This window comes from Culex quinquefasciatus, chromosome 3 (genome assembly GCF_015732765.1).
Source record: "Culex quinquefasciatus strain JHB chromosome 3, VPISU_Cqui_1.0_pri_paternal, whole genome shotgun sequence".
Classification (NCBI taxonomy): domain Eukaryota; kingdom Metazoa; phylum Arthropoda; class Insecta; order Diptera; family Culicidae; genus Culex; species Culex quinquefasciatus.
In genome coordinates, this window is record NC_051863.1 from 121,135,755 (window position 1) to 121,161,178 (window position 25,424).

At 35.6% G+C, this 25,424-nt stretch overlaps 1 protein-coding gene across 1 annotated transcript in view; it reads left to right on the forward strand.

Annotated features, from left to right (window-relative positions):
- LOC6037174 (homeodomain-interacting protein kinase 2) overlaps window positions 1-25,424 on the forward strand; it is a 195,795-nt gene that overhangs the window by 153,142 nt on the left and 17,229 nt on the right. Inside the window, 3 exon segments of the mRNA XM_038260061.1 lie at window positions 24,489-24,589; window positions 24,655-24,864; window positions 24,933-25,379. Of these exon segments, the coding sequence (XP_038115989.1) occupies window positions 24,489-24,589; window positions 24,655-24,864; window positions 24,933-25,379 (758 nt within the window).

The window sequence follows — 25,424 nt, forward strand, 5'->3', positions numbered from 1 at the left end:
TCATTTGAAAATTTTTCTGCTGGCAACGCTTTGGGATCTTCTGATCTCGGCGATGTTACGTTTGAAAAATGACTTTTTGCAAAACTCACTGTTTGGTTTGATTCAAACAATGAGTAATGCTACATCCATGATGGAAGCAATCCAGATTGGATTAAAATTTGCGAATGATGTTGTTCTTACCCTGAAGTTTAATCATGGATCTAAGTAATTCCATCAATATTATGAATTTTAATGCTCGCTCTTTAAAAGCGAAAGAAAATGAATTTTTCAACTTTTACGAGTTCATAACGTGCATGTTGCTGTTATAACCGAAACATTTTTAAAAACTGGCACTTATTTGAAAAGTGATCCAGATTATAAAGTTATAACTAATAACCGAATGAATCGAAATGGCGGTGGAGTTGCAATAGTTATCCACCGTAGTATGACTTATAGCACGTTACGTGACTTTAAGTTAAAAGTTATTGAAAGTTTGGGCATTGAACTTGAAACTTCTTTTGGGAAAATTATGATTGCAGCTGCATATTTGCCATTCCAATGCACTGGGGAAAATAAAAATTATTTCAAAGGGGATTTGAATAAACTTACTCGGCATAGATCTCGATTTTTGATCATCGGTGATTTTAATGCCAAACACCAATCTTGGAATAATTCAAAAGTAAATTCCAATGGTAAAATTCTATTCAGAGATTGCACTTCTGGTCTTTATTCGGTTTTATACCCGAATGGGCCAACTTGCTTTTCTTCTGTTAGAAATCCATCAACAATTGATTTGGTTTTGACAAATCAAAGTCAGTATTGTGGTCCTTTAGTGACTCATGCTGATTTTGATTCTGATCACCTTCCAGTAACTTTTTCACTTTCTCATGAAGCAGTTACCAGACCCAATAGTTCTGTGTTTAATTACCACAAAGCTAATTGGGACAGGTATCAGCATCATATTGAGAATAATTTAAATCATGATTTTGTTTTAGAAACCAAAGCTGATATTGATTCAGCCTTGGAATCTTTAACTAATGCAATTTTGGATGCTAGGAATATTGCTATTCCTAAAGTCCAAGTCAAATTTGATTCTCCCATTATTGATGACGATCTTCAGCTTCTGATTCGTCTGAAAATGTTCGCCGAAGACAGTATCAACGTTCTCGTGATCCTGCACTGAAGCGAATTCAAAAGATTTGCAAAAGGTTATTGACCACAGATTCACTCTCCTGCGAAATGAAAAGTTCGCAAGAGATGTCGAACAAATTAAACCTTATTCCAAACCTTTTGGAAACTTTCAAAGGTTCTTAAGAAACCTCAAAACCCATCCCTTCTTTAAAAGATGGTGATAATATTCTATTAACTAATGGGGAAAAAGCTCAAAACTTGCTCAGCAGTTTGAGAGTGCTCATAATTTCAACTTGAATGTTTTGAGTCCTATTGAAAATCAAATTTCAATAGAATTTCAGAATATTGTTGAACAAGAATTTTCATCAGATGAAGTTTTTAATACGGATCTGAATGAAATAAAATCTATTATCAAAAATTTAAAAATATGAAAGCCCCTGGTGAGGATGGCATTTTTACATTTTAATTAAAAATTACCAGAAGCAACTTTAAGTAGCTTGGTCAAAATTTTCAACAAATGTTTTGATTTGGCATATTTTCCCAGTAGTTGGAAAAATGCCAAAGTAATTCCGATTTTGAAACCGGATAAAAATCCTGCTGAAGCCTCAAGCTATCGGCCCATTAGTTTGCTTTCATCTATTAGTAAATTATTCGAAAGAATAATTCTTAATAGAATGATGACGCACATTAATGAAAATTCAATTTTCGCTGATGAGCAGTTTGGATTTCGCCTTGGGCATTCAACTACTCATCAGTTGTTGAGAGTTTCAAATTTAATTCGAAGCAACAAATCTGAGGGCTATTCTACTGGCGCTGCTCTTCTAGACATAGAAAAAGCATTTGACAGTGTTTGGCATAAAGGTTTGATTGCGAAATTGAAAAGGTTTAATTTTCCGATTTATATCGTGAAAATTATTCAAAATTATTTGACGGATCGTACTCTGCAGGTATGTTATCAGAATAGCAAATCTGATCAACTACCTGTACGTGCTGGCGTCCCTCAAGGAAGCATTTTGGGTCCAATTTTATACAATATTTTTACTTCTGACTTGCCTGATTTGCCCCCAGGATGTCAGAAATCACTTTTTGCTGATGACACAAGCATCTCCGCCAAAGGCAGAAGCCTTCGTGTCATCACAAGAAGATTACAAAAGCTTGGATATTTTCAATTCTTATTTGAAAGAATGGAAAATTACTCCAAATGCTGCAAAACTCAACTTATTATTTTCCCTCACAAACCAAGGGCTGATTTTCTTAAACCAAAAGTCATCACATTATAAAGATGAATGAGGTAAATTTAAAGTGGGAGGATCAAGTGAAATATCTTGGACTTGCTTTTGACAAAAACCTTACTTACAAGGATCACATTGAAAGTATCCAGGTTAAATGTAACAAATATATTAAATGTTTGTATCCACTTATAAACAGGAATTCTAGACTTTGTCTCAAGAATAAACTGTTAATTTATAAACAAATTTTCAGACCTGCCATGCTTTATGCTGTGCCGATCTGGACAAGCTGTTGCTTAACCAGGAAGAAAAAACTTCAGAGGATTCAGAACAAAATTCTGAAAATGATTCTGAAACTTCCTCCCTGGTTCAGCACCAGTGAACTTCATCAATTAGCCGAAGTTGACACTTTGGATGTTATGTCCAATAAGATAATTGATGCATTTCGACAAAAATCATTGCAGTCTTCAGCTGCATTGATCCGCTCTTTATATAGTTTATAAGTTAGTTTTAAGGTATCCCTTTTCCCTTTTGTACATGTAGGACCTCCTACATTTGAAATCACTGAATAGCGAAAGCTACAATATTTCATGAATAAATGAAAGTTGGTAGTATTTATAATTGAGGTGAAAAGTCATCGTTTGTGATTGGACACTCAATAATATTTTTACTGAATGAATGTACATGGAAAAGAAATTTGAATAAATATAAATTAAAAAATAAAAAATAAAAAAAAAAAAAAATGGCGCGAAGATATGACTTTTTGAAAAAAAGTTGTTTTTGAGCAACTCTCTACGAAATCGGCCGATTTCGACCAATTTTATTTTTTGTATTTTTTTATTTGACTTAAACTTTGTGGGGGCCTTCCCTATGACCAAATAAGCTATTTTGCGTCATTGGTTCACCCATTCAAGTCTCCATACAATTTTGGCTGCTGTCCATACAAAAATGGTATGTAAATATTCAAACAGCTCTAACTTTTGAGTGAATTTTGTGATCAATTTGGTGTCTTCGGCAAAGTTGTAGGTATTGTTGAGGACCTTTGAGAAAAAATAGGTACACGGAAAAAAAATTTGGAGATTTTTTTATTAACTTTTTTTTCACTAAAACTCAATTTCTCAAAATACGTATTTTTTGATTTTTGAGATTTTTTGATATCTTTTAGGGGACAAAAATCCGCAACTTTTGAGCCATAGAGAAACATGGTCAAAAAATCTGCCGCCGAGTTATGAATTTTTGAAAAAATAGTGATTTTTGAAAATAATCGAAGTTTTATGCAAAAACAAGTTTGACATTACTTTTTAATGCAAAATTGAATTTGCAATCGAAAAGTACTTCACAGATTTTTTGATAAAGGGCTCCGTTTTCAAGATATAGCCACCGAAAGTTTGATTTTAGCGAAATATTTGCAGTTTTTCAATTTTTAAAAATAGTGACCATGAGTGACCATTTCTAAACATATTTTTTTTTTGTAAAGTTCAGAAAATTTGTTATAAAATTGTCTAAGAGACATTGAAGATTGGACCTCGGGTTGCTGAGATAGAGCCGCATTAAGAAAAAGAAACACGAAAATTGAAGTTTTCTAAATCTCACCAAAACAACCCACCTTTCTCTAATGACGATATCTCAGCAATTAATGGTCCGATTTTCAATGTTAATATCTGAAACATTCGTGAAATTTTCCGATCTTTTCGAAAAAAATATTTTGATATAATTTTTAAATCAAGACTAACATTTTAAAAGGGCCAAACATTGAACATTACGCCCATTTAAAATGCTAGTCTTGATTTAAAAATTTTCAAAATATTTTTTTCGAAAAGATCGGAAAATTTCACGAATGATAACGTCATTAGAAAATGGTGGGCTGATTGGGTGAGACTTAGAAAACTTCAATTTACGTGTTTCTTTTTCTTTAAGCCGCTGTATTTCAGCAACCAGAGGTCCAATCTTCAACGTCTCTTAGACAATTTTATAGCAAATTTTCTGAACTTTACAAAAAAACATATTTTTGGAAATGGTCACTCATGGTCACTATTTTTAAAAATTGAAAAACTGCAAATATTTCGCTAAAATCAAACTTTCGGTGGATATATCTTGAAAACGGAGCCCTTTATCAAAAAATCTGTAAAGTACTTCGATTGCAAATTCAATTTTGCATTAAAAAGTAATGTCAAACTTGTTTTTGCATAAAACTTCGATTTTTTTTTCCAAAAATCACTATTTTTCCAAAAATTCATAACTCGGCGGCAGATTTTTTGACCATGTTTCTCTATGGCTCAAAAGTTGCGGATTTTTGTCCCCTAAAACATATAAAAAAATCTCGAAAATCAAAAAATACGTATTTTGGGAAATTGAGTTTTAGTGAAAAAAAAGTTGATGAAAAAATCTCCAAACTTTTTTTCCGTGTACCTATTTTTTTCTCAAAAGTCCTCAACAATACTTACAACTTTGCCGAAGACACCAAATTGATCAGAAAATTCACTCAAAAGTTACAGCTGTTTGAATATTTACAAACCATTTTTGTATGGACAACTGCCAAAATTGTATGGAGACTTGTATGGGTGAACCAATGACACAAAATAGCATATTTGGGTATAGGGAAGGCCCCCACAAAGTTTGACCCAAATCAAAAAATACAAATAAAATCCATTTCCGGTTTTGGTAGAGAATTGCTCATTTTACCTTTGAAAATGTGTATTTTTACCACTTTTTTTTGTGTAATGTCACTTTTTAAATCGAAATTGAGGTTAAATTATAACATTGATGAGGTAATATTCAACTATCCAAAATCGTGCATTTTTTAACTGTGTGCATAGAGGCAATTATGATAAGACTTATAGGACGTTTGATAATAATTAAATTTCTTTCCAACTACAAGAAATTTAACAATCGAGATAGCTCAGTTTCCAGGTCAAATTCACAGAAAAAAATAGAATTACATCAACAGAATTCTCAGAACCAACTTATCTGAGCTCTGTTAAAATGCTTTGTTTAAATCTTCGAGGAAATAAAGGACACCATTTCGTGCCAACTGGGGAGCAAACGAGCCATATTGAGAAACAAAACAAAATAAGAAATAAGATGTTCATGATCCCACCTGGCCCTGAACATGAGTCCGGTGGGGAGGTGCAAAATTACTTTTTCATTTCCTCCCGTTGTTCATTTCCGTTTCCCAACTGGAGAGATGTTGCGGTGTCGGGTGTGGAACTTCCTCTTTCAACTCCAGCTTCAAATCATCAACTTGTCAATGTTTTGAGTTGGGGGCCCCACAGTGGACAGAATAATACTTGTGCTATAGCGAAACCACGTTCTGCGAAAGGACGTTTTAAAACTCGCAAGTTATGCAAACCATTCTAGGCGAGTTCGATTTTGGTGCGCATGAAATGCAAAACTAGTTTTTGATTATCTCGCCTTTCTCCCCCAATCACTTCGAGGGTTCGATTCGGCAACGATCTTGATTGTCTTGTCGATTTCCAGCGGTGTCAGGGGGGCTGGGGAACCTGTTCGCAAAAGACCGGCCGGCTGGCCCCAAAAAACAAGCTTCTTGTTGTGTGTACACTGGTGGCAAGCCTACACGATTCCGCTTGCCCGTCAAGGTCCAAGATCCGAACCAGTGAAGCACCCCGCCATATTGATATGGGTCCCTTTCGCTGGGAAACTGACTTTTAACCCTTAATGCCCAAAACAAAATTTTCTTATTTTCTCTTGTTCTATTTTGTTTTGCCATGTTGGTTCGCCGAGGGTTAAAACCTTCTTTTCTCCCCTTCAGTTCGCGAATGTTGCATGTGTAGAAAAAACCACTTTGTTTGGCGGCTCCTCTGCTGCTGCTGTTGCTATCACCCATCTTGGTCACAGCGCCAAGCAAATACACAAGAAAATGGGGTCAGCAGACGTGAAAGTAGCTTTCTTCGTATATTCTGCCCCATGATCAGCCGAAAAAAAAAGACCAGTCAGTCTCAAGACCCTTTCTTTCTTTCCCTGGCAGCAGCTTCACCAATGACGCGTGGTCAGCACTCGCTCGAGATTAAGACAAGAGTTACAAACTTGCAGCAGTATCGGTATGAGTGTTGGTTTAGTCAACTTGTAATGACTCGAAAATGTCAAAATACACAACATAAGAAATCAATTTCAGTCATTAATTTTGAACTCAATCATCCGACGAAAGTTCTTTTCTTACATTTGAGAATGTCATAAATATGTCTAATTGTTCTTAAAAATGTGTTACACTAAAACCCCCGATTACGCTCAGGCGTTACGCTTTTTGTTAGGTTGATTTCTCGAAAACAGTGTAATGTTTCTACAATCTTTTGAAATCAATTTGTAGATCTGCACAAGACGTATAAATTGCTTTAAAAAGATTGCAAAAATGTTGCGTCGTTTCAGAGAAATCGACGAAATACAAAGCGTAACGCCTGAGCGTAATCGGGGGTTTTAGTGTAATTAAATTTAAATTAAAATAATATTACATTATAAAAATTGATTATTACACCATAAAAGAGGTGTAAATTTTATTTAAGCCAAAAATGTACACATCTCGGATTAGTTTTCAAAAAGCCGTAAGAGCCATTGGTAAACAAAGTTCTTTTTGCATCGGTATTCGACCTACTTACGAAAAACCAATATCAAAAATGCTCGAGATTGTTCATCTACACGTCCTTCAAGTGCCCCATGCTTGAAATAAATGAAATTTTGTTTCATTTTCGAGAAAAACGAAAATTAGTGTCAGAGGTCACAGTGACTCTTACGGCTTTTTGAAAACTCACCCGAGATGTTTTACTGTGCAGTACACACCAAATTTTTTCACTGAAATTCACTGCCGTTCTACGCATAATTGTCCCATGTCATTTTTCGACGATTTTGACTTTTTGATATTTTAAATTTAGTTTGTCGTATACCTTTAGAAAAACACATAAAATCTAGTACCGTAAAACGGGGTTTGATATCTTTGCGATTTTTACGGAAAATGAAGAGTACAGTTAAAATACGTAAGGAATGGTTTAGAAACATACTGACCGTGGTAGAGAAGTGTTCGAAGTACCTCAATAAGAACTTTTCATAAAATTTTGACAAGTTTAAAAAGTTAGTTAAGTATAGTTAAGAAAATGTTGATGAAAGTCATTACTTTAAACTTCTCAAAGTGTCATGATTTTCTCAATGAACATGATTTTCAATCGGAAAACGGAATGCATTTTCGGATTCTTTGGACAATTTTCCACTAGGAGAAGGTTAAAAAAAATTGTGAATAATATATAATATTTTGTTTTTGAAACACAATTTAAAAAAATCACCAACTTTATAGGCAATTTCAGTTGAACAAATTTCATGTAAAATGTGAAAATCTGTGATTCGTGCTTGAAATTCAGTATAAAATGCAATATAAATCGATAATTTTATAAACAAAACAAGTATTGACAAATTTCAGGCAAAATTCCGACTTTTTAACAATTTTACCCAAAATTTATATGTATTTTGCTAAAAAGCTTATACACTTAGTTAACTAAATATAAACATTGATTTTTTTTTCTTAAAACTATATCAGCTACTTTAGTGATGGTACATTTAGCGTACAAATAAAGTTTGAACATCTTAAATATGATTTTAACAAGAAAAACTATGACTATCAAAGTCACCCCGGAATTAAAACTAAAATTTTTTAACGTAACTATTTTTCTAAACGTTATTGAAAAAACTTTTTTTCCGAAATAGTGCATGGACTTTGTGTGGCCTACCCCAGTACATGTTTTAAAAATAATAATCTTGAGAAAAACCTTACCTGTTCGAAAATATTCCAAAAACAAATTGAAATCCTATCAAAGTCACCTCGGTTTACGGTACTTTGTTCGGAAACTCATAAAAAACAACACCAAGTCTGTTTGTCCCATCGTTACACTTCTAGGCATAATTGTCCCACCAAGTATTTTCTCTCATAGAATCATCAGTTTAACGAAGCATTATGCCTTGTTTACCTATTGTATAGCAAAAGGATCATAAATAAGAGTGATAAACTACTAACTGGGGCGATTAGGGACACATAGGACGGATAGGAACCCACGGGACAATAATGCGTAGAAACACAGAAATCGGTCGAAAATTTTCAATAGCGTTTTTCTCAGTTGCACTTTTTTGAACATGTGACAAATATGCGTAGAACGGCAGTACAGTACACAGCAAAAAAAAAGTAATAATTTTGCTGTGTAAAAGGCCTGAGTGTAAAATAAATTAAGCATTATTTTATGAAATTCTATGTAATATTACACCTTAAAATATGTAGCCAAGCTCAAGCTCATCTATGCGGTTATCCTTTCCATTCTTCATCGGTCTGATGGCAGAGCGGGCTAAGGCGCCAGTCCTTACTGTTGGTGCTGGGTTTGAGTTCCTTCGGTTGTAATTTTTTTTGTCTTTACAAAATTTGTACATGCAGTGTGTAATATTAGGTGTCTTTTTTACGAAGGTGATGTGCATGCTTTTGCATGCGATTTTACTATCAGATTTTTTGCTGTGTAAAGTTTCACCGAATTTTCAATAACTTATGTTCCAGACTTAAATTTCAGTAAAAAGGTTGTTAAAACAAAAAAAAAAACAAAAGGTGGTTGATTTTTTTTTAGATTTGGGGTCGTGCATAAACCACGTGGCCTTTTTTTCGAGGATTTTTGACCCCCCCCCCCCCCCTCCCCTCTCATGGTTTTTCGTGGTTTCTCGCAACCCACGTGGCTTTTTTCTCCCAGGTGGAAAATTGAAAAAAAACAAACTATCGATTTCAAAAAAGCTTATCCACAAATGATATACCATCAGTGGGGGGTGACTTTGGGTCAAAAAATATTACTGTTGTTATTTTAAAACATTTCAAATTATACCGAAATTTTCAATGTTCTTGAATGATTTACCAACATTTTCCCAGAATATGGCTAAGTATAATCACACCGTTCATAAATGCCAATCGTTTTAAAATTGACCTAATCTCAACCTTTAGAGGGGTGACATTGGGTCAATAGAAAACATTTTAATTTATTTTTGTCCAGCTTATTGAATGATTGCATTATCAAGAATTGCTTTGTATGTGAGCAGTGCTCTACTAAATCGGTATCTTTTTAAGAATTTTAATTTTTGTATTTTTTAATCCAGCTGAAACATTTTTGGTGCCTTCGGTATGCCCAAAGAAGCCATTTTGCATCATTAGATTGTCCATATAATTTTCCATACAAATTTGGCAGCTGTCCGAACAAAAATGGTGTATAAAAATTCAAAAATCGGTATCTTTTGAAGAATATTTTTTTAAACCGGTTTGGTATCTTCGGCAAAGTTGTAGGTATGGATAAAAACTACACTGAAAAAAATGATACAAGGTTAATTTTTTTTAGTGATTTTCAATTTAACTTGTTGTCACTAAAACTTGTTTCGGAAAAAAAACTCTTTTTTATAAGGGCGTCCAATTTTCCCGGGATTTGATTGTCCCGGGAAACGCGAAAAATATGTTTTGAATCCCGGGATTTATAAAAGTTATAAAATCTATGTTTTCATTTTATTTGTTATTTTCTAAAAGCTTACAATAATAGAATAAGCTCAATAATATTATTTGGTGATAATCTATATTTCAATCTAAACTAGGGCGACAGTTTTTTAATAGCTTAAAATAAATTAAAAATTGATCTGTTTTTGTTCTGAACTACAATTTTGTATCTAAAGTGGTTAAAATTAAATAAGTATTTTATAAATATATTTATTTTATACATTTTTAATTGACTAGAAAAGCTTGAAAAATTTCTTTACAAATGTCAAACAAAAAGAAGTGAAAAATAAAATGATATCAGTCAACGTAACCTTTTAAATAATTTTTGAATTTGATGTATTATATTAAACATATTTTACGAATTATCTATAACACAATATTGTCAACTGGGAAAATTTGGACTACAGTCTAAATAGGTACAGGAGATTTTAAAGCAAATAAATTTGGTAATTGGTGTAATAATTGTTTTGTTCTGTTCCTGTTTTAACCGAAGACGTTCAAAACATTATGCAAAAAATGGCTTAAAACGCAGTCTTAATTCATTATATTTGTATTCATTTGCCCAAGGAACTGGTGTTTGATGAAAAATAATTTAATATGATAATGTTTTTTTACAAATTTAAAATCATAAATATACGTAAATATAATACCCAGTCTTTTAAAAATATAAAATAAATTGATAAAATTTAAAGCGCTAGGCATTTTGTGGATCTGTAAACCTAAATTTTTACTATATTTCCTGATAAGCCAAATTAATTAATTGATATCTAGAGATTTTTTTAAGGTCCTGTTAACAAAATTTTTGATGTTTGCTTTATGGGTGTTTTTAAAACCGCCTTGAGTCAAAGATATTGAAAAACACCCAAAAAATAAAAATAAAAAGCTCCAGATAAATACCGAAAACAAATTTTAATGTTTGAAAATTCTTATCGTTTGCTAAATGTTCAACTTGTCATCTATTTCCACAACAAAATCTAAATCTGCAAAATAAAATTGTTTTTTTAAGGTTCGGGAATTCCCGGGACAAATTATTAAAAATCCCGGGATTTGGGAATTCCCGGTTTTGAAAAAATCCCGGGAACTTTGTCTCGGGAATTCCTGGGATGGACACACTAGTTGATACGACCCTTAGTTGCTGAGATATTGCCATGCAAAGATTTAAAAACTTGACAAATTGATGTTTTTTAAGTCTCACCCAAAAACGTTTCTAACGTTGATATCTCAGCAACTTATGGTCCGATTTACAATGTTAAAATATGAAACATTCGTGAAATTTTACGATGTATTCAACATTTTTGCGATTTGCGACCAATATTTCGATTTTTTTTTAAAATCAGAATTGGTTAAAAAAATCATATTGCGCAATTCTCACCAACATGGACTTCGCACTAAATTATTGCTATCGATCGCACTATTGCGACTTGTCAAGCTGGTTTGGGAAATTTCAATTTTCTCAAAAAATGATCAAAGCGATCCGATGTTGCTCACCTGTCAATCGCAATTTTAAAGTGCGATTGTCCAGTTTGGTGGAAACTGCGAGTGGAAATGTAAATAAACAACTGCTGGTTGCCTAGTTTTTGGAAATTTTGTTGTCAAAAGTGCGAGAGAAAAGTGCGGGCCAAATCCAAGTTACAGTGCAAGGATCAATAACTCGGTCAAAGATTTATTGCTCAACCTGGAATTTTCTCAAAAGTTGGAATTTGATGTCCCCTAAAACATATAAAAAACAGTGTTTTTTTTTGCAATTCAAGTTTTAGTGACAAAAAGTTAAATAAAAAATTACCAAAGATTTTTTACCGTGTATCATTTTTTTCAGTGTAGTCCATACCTACAACTTTGCCAAAGAAACCTAATCGATCAAAAATTCCTTGAAAAGATACATATTTTGAATTTGCATACATCATTTTTGTATGGACAGCTGCCAAATGCCAAAAAAATCGAATGACCGAAATCTGAGAGAACTGCTCTAAAGGTTGTTGATTTTTTTAGATTTGTTGTTAAAACTACTGAGATTTCAGTAATTTAGTAACATTCTTTTGTCAGTTTGACAGACCATGTGCAGAAAGATTCCTGCCCTCTGTTCACTCTGGTCCCAGACCAGCAGTGAATGTGCTTGGCACTGGGCCAATTTTTAAATTAAGGTAATTGCTGTCAGCACAACGCGAGTTTCGGCAACTCGCATTTGCTGAAAGACGCTCGCGACAGAAATTTGGGGGTCCATTTTCCGGGAAGCTCTGATGCTATGCTGACTTGGCAGGCAACAAAAGGTGGCTTATGTTTGAATTATAACCTTGTTTTTAGTCGCCGCGCCAGTTTGGCCAAATGAAAACGTTAAAATTTTACGGGAAGGTCCGCGCGCGATGACAGCGCTGCCAAACGGCCAAATAATGGAGCGCGCGAGCTTAACAGAACAGAACAGTGGGACCAGTTTTACTTTGTTTTTTTTTTTTTCGTCTGTGACAGCTGTGCAAGGTGGGTTCGTGGAGGGAACACGACAGCATGAGGTAATTGGACTGAAAACAGGGATTTGCTCATCTGGGGCCTGGCGCTTCTCAGACAAAGATGAATCATCTCTTAGGTTTGAACTGTGAGCTATGGATCGTATGATTTTTTGGCAAACATCTGTGGGCGAATTTTGTATTATCCTAATACAACAGTTTTCCTTGTAAGTAAAGATGAATTCTTAGAAAGTTCATTTTCATTTTCAGCATAAGTAAATTGAAAGATATTGATCGCATAAAATTCAAATTGATTGCTAAAAACACTTTTAAAAAAGTCTTTAAATTGATAACGTTACTTTTAATCTTCATCAGCACCAATCTCTACCCCGATCTAACAAAGCCATTGTGACAAGTGGAAATTACTCAAATTGAAACAAAAGAGTTTGAGCAATTATTCACCAACACACCCCCGTGTGCACATTCACGCACACACACACACAATCAGTCTAACCACTCTCTTATCCGGACGCCGACGCTCGGGTCACCGACAGATAAGCGTAATCATCATCAATCTAGTTGATGGGGGAAAAAAAGTGTCGACGACCACCACCACAACCACACGAGAGAAAACAAAACACACGATACAGTCTGGGTTTGGTGTTAGTTGACGTTGGTGGTAGTGATGAGAAAGAGAAGGAGACTGCGAGTGATAATGGCGAGAGCAACGCAAAAATGTATAAATAAAAACAAACTGATAGTGCAAATAAATAAAAGCAAATACGAGTAAATAGCTGTGGAGTATGGTTGAATGAATTCAGCAGCACATAAAGTCATCGTCAACGTCGTCGTCGTTGCCTAAAGTTATTAACTTGAAACAACAACAAACAAGCATGAGAAGAAAGGATTGTGACATTTTGATAGCTTAAGCCGCTGTTGAGGTTTTGATTGCACCTCAATTTTAAATAACCAGTAGTCTTAAAAAAAAGGTTAGAGAAATGTTGGTCATCTCTGAAATTTTAAAGTTATCGCAGTTTTAGTGAAAAAAGTCGATTTTTTCCCGTTTTCGTTATTTTCCCATCTTTGCGCGTGGCGCGTCGAAAAACCCAGTTTTTATTTTCAAAAAATCGTCTCTCAGAGTATTGAAAACAAACCTTCACCATTTTTTATATTATGTGAAATTTTCCGAGGAATCCGATAAAAATAGTTTCAGACATAGGCTCTTTGGTCCCGAGAACTTCAAAACAGCATTTTATGTTTTCATACGAACTTTTCAAATATTAAGCTAGATTTTTGAAACTTCCTAATGTTTTTCCCAAATAGCCAAACTAATCACCTTTCTTTTGACAGCTTAAATCGGATGAAATGGCGCGAAACTGGTTTTTGCGAAAATCGACGAACATTGCCATTTTTTTGACCACCCTAACACGGCGTAGGTCACCCTAATGGCCAAACAAAAACAAAATACGGGTCTTATTATTTCGGCCAAGGATCCCCCAGAAAAAAATTGAGCTCGATCGGAGAACTTTTTTTTCGAATCATGCTGTTTTCGTGGGGAATTGCTGTATAATCCTGCTCAAAAAATGAACTTTTTATTAAAAGCTCGAAGACCCACCTTCATGTGTACATATCGACTCAGAATCGAAAACTGAACAAATGTCTATGTGTGTGTATGTATGTCAAAATCAAAATCAAATTATTCGCTCTACAGCATTGCCTTGGCGTTCTCGATTGCGAGATTCCTACTCGAAACTAAGTGTCCGAAGGCTTGATTGTTGAGGCAATTGCAAACCTCTTTTTACACCTTAGCTTCCATCCACCCCGGGATTCAAACTGACGACCTTTGGATTGTTGGTTCAACTGCCTACCAGCGACTCCACCAGGACAGGACCCAGGGAGACGACTCCTACACCTGGACTGAGCTAACGACCTAACCTTTTTAGGTTAGTCCGGGTCCAACATTTACTTCCCGTCCGACGGAAAGCGTGATCAGACAAATCTCGTCTCAAAATTTGCCACCGGGACCTTCTCGGATCGAACCCAGGCCGACTGGGTGAGAGGCAACCACGCTTACCCCTACACCACGGTCCCGGTGTGTATGTATGTATGTGATCAAAACTCTCATCTCGTTTTCTCAGCACTGGCTGAACCGATTTTGACCAAACCAGTTGGAATCGACTTGGAATAGGGTCCCATACATCTCTATTGAATTGTTTGAAGTTTTGATAACTAGTTCAAAAGTTATGTATAAAAATGTGTTTTCACATATATCCGGATCTCATTTACATGCATGTAAACGATGACCGGGTCCATCACCCGACCCATCGTTGGTTAGGTAATTGAGAGACCTTTTCAACGAGTCCATAACATTGAAGATCTGGCAACTCTGTCTCGAGTTATGACCACTTAAGTTATATTTGTGTACTTATTTTTCTGGATCTAAAAAAAATGTAGAAATATGTGTCCAAACACTTATATTACCCATTGTTGGTAAAAAGTGAGAAAGGCATCAACCACATAAGTGGATTAAGTTAGTGTTTGACCATTGTTGATACGACCTTAAGTTGTTGAGATATTGCCATGCGAAGGTTTAAAAACAGGAAAATTGTCAAACATTAAATATTACGCCCTTTTGAAATATTAGTCTTGATTTAATTTTTTTTGAATATATTGTTTTCGAAAAGATCGGAAAATTTTACGAATGTTTTATATTTTAACATTGTAAATCGGACCATTAGTTGCTGAGATATTGACATTAGAAAATGGTGGATTGTTTGGGTGAGACTTAGAAAACAACAATTTTCCTGTTTTTTAAACCTTTGCATGGCAATATCTCAGCAACTAAGGGTCGTATCAATAAAGTTCAAAAGAGCAAAATATAGAGAATTTTTAATTTTTTTTGAAGAATTTTTAAAAATGTCATTGTTTTTTTTTTTTGATGAAAAATAGGTTTTTTCGGAATTTCAAGTACATCATCACATCGGGCGTCCAATTATACATAAAAGTTTCTTTTACACCAAATTTCCATCTCCTCACCATTTCAGGCTGCAAATTATTGATTAACATGTATTTTCCCGAGCATGGGTAAATAACAAGGGAAATGCAAAATAATAACATTCAATGGTATCAATACCTAATTTTGGCTTTCGCGAGCCCCTGAAAAAATGTCCAAAGTGTAAGTTAACACTAATCTTTGGTATTATACCAAATTTTGGTATTGTTTTGTTATTGGGCAATTTTTTAAAAAATGACGAATTTTGACATACTGTTACTTACTTACATACTTAAAAACGCAAATCTACTCCAAATAAAAGCCAACTATTTATTTTGGTCTAAAAAAGTCATTTAATGATATTTATAAATTATGGAATACCATAAATTGGTATTGAAAAGGTATTTTAAATAAAACAATATTATAAAATAAAGGTAATTCATGAAAAAATCTAATTTAAATGATGTTTAACATTCTTAAAAGTATGCTGAGACATTTGAAAATTATAAGAAAAACGTTTATATATTTAGACGAATAACTTTACGACAACAATAGGTTTAACTTGAAAAATTTAAAATTTTAGAATGGATTTTATTTAACATTGTGTGCCTTTTAGTCATAATTAGGGACCTACATAGGGAAATGAAATGTTCTGGGAGAAAATTCAAACACTCAAAGTCATTAAAATTCAAGGTTGAAAAGCTTGTAGTTTTTCTTTGGTGCCGGCACTTTTCTTGTACCGAACAAGCACAAACATAACAAAAACTATCAGATTATTATCAACAACAGTTTTACAATACTTTTGATTGTTATAAGTCTCGTTATTTTACCAAAATGATTTTAAATTGATTCCGACCTTGTTCTTACATGACCTTGTTGCTCGATTGTAACCCCGATTTGACAGTTCGATTGGAACCCTGAGAGTGACATTTCGCCTCTCCATATAGGCTCTCTAGTCATAATCAATAAACTCAAAAAAATAATGTCAATCTTTGTTAATTTGATAAAATAACTCTTTCAATACCAAAATGTTGGTATGCATGTGGTATTCGAACTTCGTTCTAAAATCCTTTTAATATTGGATTTGTGTTGAATCCTATTCAGTTGGAATCATGCATCCACGAAAATCCCACGAAAAATGCCACGCTGCCTGGGCTATAGCCTTTCTCGTTCTGGTTTAGGTTGTTTCTCTTTCATTGAATTTCCTGATATTTTTGCCGGCAGCTAAAACATGTTGATGCAGCAGCAGCTCGTTTTCACCTAGCGTTGATAGCTCAGTTGGTAAACGGGTAGCTAAAATGGTGTCTGCACCTTACCTGTCATGAGTTCGATTCCAGTATTCCTCTAGTTTTCTTTACCTGATATTTTTTGGCTCTCCAAAGCAAGACTTCGTTTTCCTGCCTGTTTGAAGGATTTAAATATAGCATCAAAATTCTACCCATTTCTCATTCAATCCCATTAGCCAAATTGAATTCCAGCTGTAATCCTATAGAGAATTCCCATTGTTTTTTGTCCAATGAGATTTTTATTTACCCGGAAAGTTGTTTTTTGTCTGGTATTCATTTGCCCTTGGAATGGCACGTCTTGGTATTGCTTTGGTCTTCCCCATGCAGTTTTTTTGGTATAATTTCATGGTATTATACCATCTATTACTGGGCAACCAAGGGCACATTTTGGTATTTGTTATTATGCCAAGTAATACCAAAATATGGTATTCCCATGTTATTTACCCCTGCTCGGGTTTACGTATGTTCAAAAATGGAAAGGGTCGTATCACCACGAGATATCAAAAAACGGAACCTAAGTTATCCCTTAGGACGAAGTTTCTCGCAAATCGAGGAAGGGTTGGGGCAACTTTTCCCGATTTCGTGGGAGTTTGTAGAAAATTACCTATATACGTTGTAAACCCCTTGAAGAAGATGAAATAGTCGGTCAAAACATCGCAGTAAATATTAAAGACTAAAAATTCTAAGTCAAAACTTCAATCGAGATCTTGAATTCGTCGATTACAACAATGCTAATAAATGTTACAACCGAATTTGGGCAGCACCAGGATTCTACCGCAACTAACTGCTCGAATTTAAATCCCCACCAAACGGTACCCGATTACAATCGAACCAGGGCGCCACCAACCAACAAGTAAGGGCCGGATTTAAATGTACACATCATAAATTGCATAAATTAATGAGACTCACGTAGTGTTACCTACCGTTTGGTGGTGGTGTGTTGTTTCGTTTGATCATAAATAAATAGAGAGACAGACACACACACACGTGTGCTTTACCACACCACGCTCCCATTGTTTTGCAGCGTTGGTGTTGAATGTTTTTTTTTTTCGTTATGCTCTTTACATTTTCTCATTTCATGTGTGGCATTTTTGCTGGTGGGTTTATGAGGCCCACATATTGTGTGTGTGTGTGTTTTTATGTTTGACTTTTGTTTGCTTAAAACATCAAAACGGCATACAATTACAAATGCTTCAATCATCTCGGTAGATCTGTTTAATAAGGGAGCGACTGTACCTCCCTCTTCGAAAGAGAACATCGCGCTGTATATAATTAACATCACAATCGTCAGCTGGAAAAAAGCAGCTAAAACGATGCCAATCGGAAAACTAGGCTATCTGTCAATGTGGATAACTGGAGTAAGGTCTTCCTCCGGCCTGTGTCTAAGCTGCTGGCAGACGTAGCGGATTGTCGATTGTTCTGCCCTTGAAAAAACGAAGCTATCTTTGAAATAGTGGATTAAGGAGACTAACATTTTCTTATATTTAAGGAATTTAAAAGAAATCATAAACAAATTTAAAACGTCTGAATTTCAATTTGAATCAGAAAGTTAACGACATGATTGTCAAGCTGTTCCAATTCTACGTCTAATTTACATCCGCAAAAAACGTGACTCGATCGTGCCAAATCTCACCTGGCAAGCCGACCAATCGAAGAAAATGAAGAAAACAAGAAAACCCAGGAATAAACACAGTTTCATCAAAACCGGTCAACTCTGGCCGTATACGCGGGGGATGATCGCACACCGCTCCCTCAAACCAATCCAGTGCATGAGGGGGAAATCAAACCCCTGATCGCCGCACCGAGTCGTGACCAGCCAGTTCCAATTTTTGTGTCGACTTCGGAGCAATAAAAAAATCGAAATGCGCACATTCAAACTAGGTTTACCACCTTCTAGGAGTCGTGTGCGCTTTGCTTTTGCAAAAGTTCATCGAACTATCTCCCCCCCCCCCCCCTTTCTGTGGTGCTGGCAGAGATTTGCATTGGTTCAGAGTGGAAGCCCCCCCCATGTCAAGGGGACGAAGCAGGACACACGTTTTTATGGATACACACAGCAGCGTCGGGCCAGTGGGGACAACGAACGATAATTACGCGTCGAACGAGTGTGGTCTCGGCGACAGACGGTTTGTTGGCCGGTTACAGTTGGTTTGCTGGACAATCTCGGAGACCGGTTCCCACGGTGTTGTGAGAAATTGAACGTCGGGTGTTCACGGACTTGTTTCGGTTAGCGATCAGATCCAAAATCCCAAATATGAGCATTTAAAATGGAATTTAACCCGCGAAACGATTTTTTCATTCTTCTAAAAATGACGACTTTTAAACACATTAGCCACACATGCGATTATTTTTAACATCAGTGTCGTGTAGTCGTGGTCTTTGAACAATCTCAGTCTCTGAATACCGGCGAAATTGTCCTTTTTTACACTCTCATATATATCCTTTCATTTGAATCGACTTTTTTATAAATCACAAAAAAATATCGACATTGTCGTTCTTTTTTCACCCGTCGCTTTTTGACGTTTCGAGAAAAACGCGTTTCAATGTTTGACCTTCAATTAAAAAAAATAGAGCACGCATTATAAACAATAACAAAAACACTTTGGTTGTCCATTTTGTGCATGGTCTCGAAGTTTGGTTGAATTTGGTTAAAGAAGTCTCGAGTTGTAATTTTTTTTTTACGGTAGTCGGGCATGTACGTGTGTCAAACGCGTTCTGTTCTGAAATCCCTTTGGCCAGTTGTCGCACGTACATACATTTTCAGGGTGTGCCAAGATAACACAACATGATTGAAACTTCTTTCATATGAAGTGTGACAATGCACGGAGTTTTGCGGTTTTTATTGAATATCTCGAGTTTTTAAATCGAATTTTGGAATCTGTGAAGGTCAACTAGCGAGGCATTGAGAGCTGCACAAAATAGAGTTCTTAACTCAATTTGGCCCAAAATGCAAGTGCAACAAGACAGCTCGACAGTGATGAATTGTTAGTTAGTTTTGCCTTTCTTACTAAAGAAAGGTATAGTGTTTGCTTTTGGCTCCGACTCCAATTCAAGCTTCGTTCTCAAATCATTTCTCGAGAAATATAAATTCGAAAAATTTGCAAAAAATCATGGACGATCGATTTTCGACGCCCGATCGATTGACAATGACAGAATTGGTCTACCTCCAATATCCGAATTTTGGCGCTTAATTTACTGTAGAGCACGCGTGACGTCCGTGTGTGGTAAAAAAGTGCTCAATTTTGTGGTAGGGGTTTCTCAGAGCCCACATTATGGATTTAAGCTCTCTTGGGCGCATTTGAAAGGGGATGTGCTGAACCTGAACCAGTTCCATACCAAATTTGAATTTATCCATTTTTTATGGGGACTCGGAGTGTGTTTTCACCAAATCAGGCGGTTTTCAAATGAAAATTCGGTCGAAAATTGAAGTTTTGAAATCGTTTATTTATCCAAAAAATTGCATTTTTCCAGCCCTACATCCTCCCAAATTTTCATCCACGTCGGTAATGTGGTTCTTGATTTACAGCTTGTGGACTAATTCACTGTGAGGGGAAAACCCTAAAAAGGTAAAGCCAACTTTCACCAAATGCCAAAACTATTCCTTTGGCATTTTATCTAATTTTTTTTCTCCACATCATAATCTAGACCATACTCGATGTTCTGAAACAAATTTGACCTCATTCGGATTTACCGTTCAGATTTTAGAAAATTTCCATTTTTGCCTTTTTTACTAAAGAAAGGTATAGTGTTTGCTTTTGGCTCCGACTCCAATTCAAGCTTCGTTCTCAAATCATTTCTCGAGAAATATAAATTCGAAAAATTTGCAAAAATCATGGACGATCGATTTTCGACGCCTCGTCGACAAGTTGTCAAGTTGAGCTTCACATGCAGACGCGAGCAATGCTGGCGCGTGATGCTGGCGCGTATAGAGTTTTGATACTAGATTACCCCTTTTAGTGCAAGTTGCTTTATCGATTGCTCGTTCATCACATATCGCCTATCATTATTTTCTATGCTAAGCTTCAGTGAACGCAAACTAGACGCAAGCAGCTATCTGTTCTGAAGCCTCATGCTCATTCTTTTGCCTTTCTTTTTTGTTTTGCTCATTCTCTGATCGAACTCTGAGCGAACGAATTTCTGGGAAGCGTCCAAGCTTCCCATGTGCCAGTGACAACGCACATCGCGGGTTTGGTTTTCTAGCTTCGGTACTAGCCTTTTTGTGTATTAGTATTTTTGTTCATCGTACCAGCGCACCAAGGTGGTTTATTCGGTACGTTTGCGTTTGTCGTAGTGAAGTCCCACCGAGCGCTCAGCCGTTGTATGCTTCCCAATCCCAAAAACGCCTAAATGCATACTACATACTCATGCATACTTATTGAAAGCTCACAATTTTGCCTAACGCCTAAATGAAAGTTTAGTGAATTACAGTAGGCGTTTCAAAGCTTTCAAGAACATTTATGCGGCTTTACCGTTACATCGTTGTTTACAACACGGAAAATTCTCGGGTGTTGAAACACTTTCTGCTAGTCATTTTGTAACCACTTTAACGCATTGGAGCAAGACGGAATTATTTTGTTTTCTCGTTAATTCTTGATATTTTGAAAAGTGCAAAAAAACACTCAGAGAATACGAACAATTTAGCGATATACAGAAAACATTACGAACATCGCAAATTGTGAGCTAATTCTCTGTCTCAAAAACAATGTGTTCTGATTTAAAAAATCAAAAATGCTTGTGTGCGAGCACAGCTTACAACCGGCCATGGCAAATGGGGCAAAAACCAGCGCTTTTCAGTTATATGAAAAAATATGGTTGAGTTTCGAATTGTATTATGAATGGACCATTCTTTATTTTGCTATTTCTTTGAAAAAAAAATCAACTGCCGTTAACTTCCTTTTGTAAGAAAGGCTCTATCTCACCCCAGGTGGGATTAAATCGGGTTTTTTTTCTTAAATTTATACATGTTTTAATTTGAAAATTTGAATTGCCGGTGTTTTCATAAATGATATTTTTCAAGGGAAAACTTTGGCAGTGATTTTCGATTACATCCACTAGTATTTCTAATTTCAAATGGTAATGATGGTTTGAGATTTTTGTAACTCTTCAGGAGTGTCATTGGGTCTGGGGTCGAGATTTTTGTATGATCTAGTCTTACTCCCAGACCCAATATCACCCATGATTTTTAATAAAACATGGCTAGTTCATTATTATATTTTGAAGATTGTTTTATCCATTTATGGGAGTTTAAACCCGAGCAGACGGAAATAACTTGGGAAGGTAAGTTTTTGATATTGTGAGAAGATCGAAATATGTTATTGGGATGATCGGATTAGTTGTTAAAATAGCAAAAATCAATAACAAAGATTTGTTCGAAGAATAACTTAAACTGTTATTATGTTGTTATTGCAATAACAAAACCAATAACACAGAAGGAATCATGAAGGAATAACAAGATTTGTTATTTTGTGCGGAGAGGTGGAGCAGCATAATAACAAAAATTGTTATTGAACTAGTATGTCTCCATAACAAAAAAAGTTATTGTTTTGGTTTATTTGCCATTTGACCTGCAGTTGCCATAACTGTTCTGTACTAGTGAGGGCTACAGAGTCGGGTTCCTTCAAGCGACTTTGAATCCATACTTTAAAGATAACTCCGACTCTGGATGTAGGATATGACGTCAACGCCGACTTCAGCTCTCCAAAAATACCCGACTTCACCGATTCCGACTCCAAGTGAAAGTTGCTGAAAATTAGCTGAATCCGATGCCGTTTCCGAGGTCTCACTCCAGCTTGAACTTCAACGTCGGCTCCGACTTCTTGGCTCTGTGAAAATAATAACAGTTGTTTTTATTCACACTTCGAAAATTCTCAATAAATAAATCAATTCCCTTAGGGAATATAACAAAATTAAAAAAAATCAACTTTCAAAAGTTGAATTTATTGGATTAATTTCAGCATAAGGACCCCATTTCATGGTCAAGTAAATGACCACGATGAAATCGGTCAAAATTATTCCATAGTTCTAGCCAATTTTATACCAAATAATAAAAATAACAACTTTCAAAATTTCAACTTTTAAGAATAATTTGAACATAAGGACCCCATTTCATGGCCAAAATAAAGACCCTGACGAAATTGGTCAAAATTATCCCATAGTTCTAGCCAATTTTAGCAAAGTCAGAATAATTTTAACTTAAGGACCCCATTTCATGGTCAAATTAATAACCATGACAAAATTGGTCAATATTATCCCATAGTTCTAGCCAATTTTAGCAAAGAACCTTAGGGGGTTTATCAAATAATAAAAAAAAACTTTCAAAAAATCAACTGTTTAGAATCATTTTAGCTTAAGGACCCCGTTTCATGGTCAAATTAATGACCCTGAAAAAATTGGTCAAAATTATCCCAAAGATCTTAACATTTGTAACAAAAGAAAAATAATAACAGATTGTGTAATGGACACTTAGAAACTTTTCCATTTGTGCGATTTATGGTAATTTTATTTCTAAGTCAGAATACCAAACGAATAACAAATCTTGTTATTAGGAGAGTTTTTGAAATGTATAACATTTCCTCTTATTATCGTGTTATTAAACATTTTCAATATAATATCACATCAATACAAAATCTTGTTATTTTATCAGAAACTGTTATTATTTTTTCTTCTTGAAATTGAAGTTCAGGATAAAATAATAACACCATTTGTTATTTTAACAGGATTTGTTATTGAATTATTATTAATTTTGTTATTACCGTCTGCCCGGGTTTTGCATTCTTTTCAATATGACCAGTTTTAAAAAAATATATTGGATTTTTGCATTCTTTCGAACAAAGCCGCTCTTCGAAAACAAACAGGTTTTTCAAATCATATTTTTTTTTGAGTATTTACAAACATGAAAGGTTCTTTGAATAGTTTAAGGCAATGGTCTTTAAATTATTTTTTATTTCTGATTTTTGGCATGAGTGGTTTCTTAAAGAAATTAGCAGATTTAAAATATTTTGAAATATTTTTTTAGTTTATGCATTCTATAAAACATGATCAGTTATTGAAAAATATTTAGATAGATTATTGATCAGAAAATTCCTCCATTTATAAAATATGTGATATTTTGATTTATTTGAATGAAAAAAACGAATAAAAACGTGCATCAGTCAGTTTATTCATTAGTTCCTTGGAAAAATTTCACTCCGAATAATCGAATCAAAATTATGTTTTCGTTGTCTTAAGGAGATATTAGACTACGACAAACAAACTTTTAGACAGATTGGCAGTTTGCCTGCTTTGTTTGTTTGCCTGCATTTTTTGCAGAAACGACAGCCTGCATACATTGTGCTTTGTTTACAAGTTTGTGAGTTTGTCAAATACGATAAAGTGCGAGTTTCCTTCTTTAATATAAGTGATCATATAGGAATTATTAATTATTGAGTTTTGGTCGAAGCTCGAGTCGTCGGGAAAAAAAGTATAAAAATTGAAATTATGAGCCATGGTTTCAACATTTAAATGAAACAAGTTTTTTAAAATGCATTATAGGGGAAAATGAGCGCCAAAACGACGTAAACGCCACGGGACACAAGATTGAATGGTGTTTTTTTCAAATCCATTGTTATCTTATAACATTTGAAAAGTCCAACATAAGACTTTTTAAGTTCATTTTATCAAAATGCCATTTACGCCCTATTGAAAAAAAATGAGTAACATTGAAAATCTATTCTGCAAAAATTATACTAAATTCACAGGGTTATTTTGCAGTAACTTTTTTCACTTCAAATGGAAATTGAAGTGAAACATTAATTCAATTTGAATACCTTTCCCAAACTGTAAATCTTCTCCTTAGCCCTTTCGTCAATCCCGCATTTTTTTCTCTCACTCGTTCACTTAATCCATTCCTGACTTGTTTTCAAACTCTCTATCTTTCTGTTTCGATTGCAGGTTTTGACGGCGTTGTTAAAATTAAAACAACTCGGTTTAATTCACGCTGATCTGAAGCCCGAAAACATCATGCTGGTCGACCCGGTCCGGCAACCGTACAGGTGAGCTTTTCTTGACGCTTTAATCTACAACTAGAACTCAATATCGAGTTTCATTCAATTCGCAGGGTGAAGGTGATCGACTTTGGCTCGGCGTCCCACGTCAGCAAAACGGTGTGCAATACGTACCTGCAGTCGCGCTACTACCGGGCGCCCGAGATCATCCTCGGGTTGCCGTTCTGCGAGGCCATCGACATGTGGTCGCTGGGCTGCGTCGTGGCGGAGCTGTTCCTCGGGTGGCCCCTCTATCCCGGCTCCTCCGAATATGATCAAATTAGGTGAGGTCTTCTTTTTTTATTTTAGTGATTGGGGCGCTTTAAACTAACCCTCTTTCTCCCTTCCAAAGGTACATATCGCAAACGCAGGGCCTCCCGACCGAGCACATGCTCAACAGTGCCAGCAAGACGGCCAAGTTCTTCTACCGGGACGTGGACTCGACGTACCCCTTCTGGCGGCTCAAAACGCCCGAGGAGCACGAAGCGGAGACGAACAACAAAAGCAAGGAGGCTCGCAAGTACATCTTCAACTGCCTGGACGACATCGGACAGGTGAACGTCCCGACGGACATCGAGGGTGGCCAGCTGCTGGCGGAGAAGACCGACCGGCGGGAGTTTATCGACCTGTTGAAGCGAATGCTCACGATCGACCAGGAGCGCCGGATAACGCCCGGTGAGGCGTTGAATCATCCGTTTACGACGCTAGCGCACCTGGTGGACTACGCGCACTGTAACAACGTGAAGGCGTCGGTGCAGATGATGGAGGTTTGCCGTCGGACGGACTCGATGATTCACACGTAAGATCTTCGACTGGTGAAACTTAGAACCACTCTTGATATCCT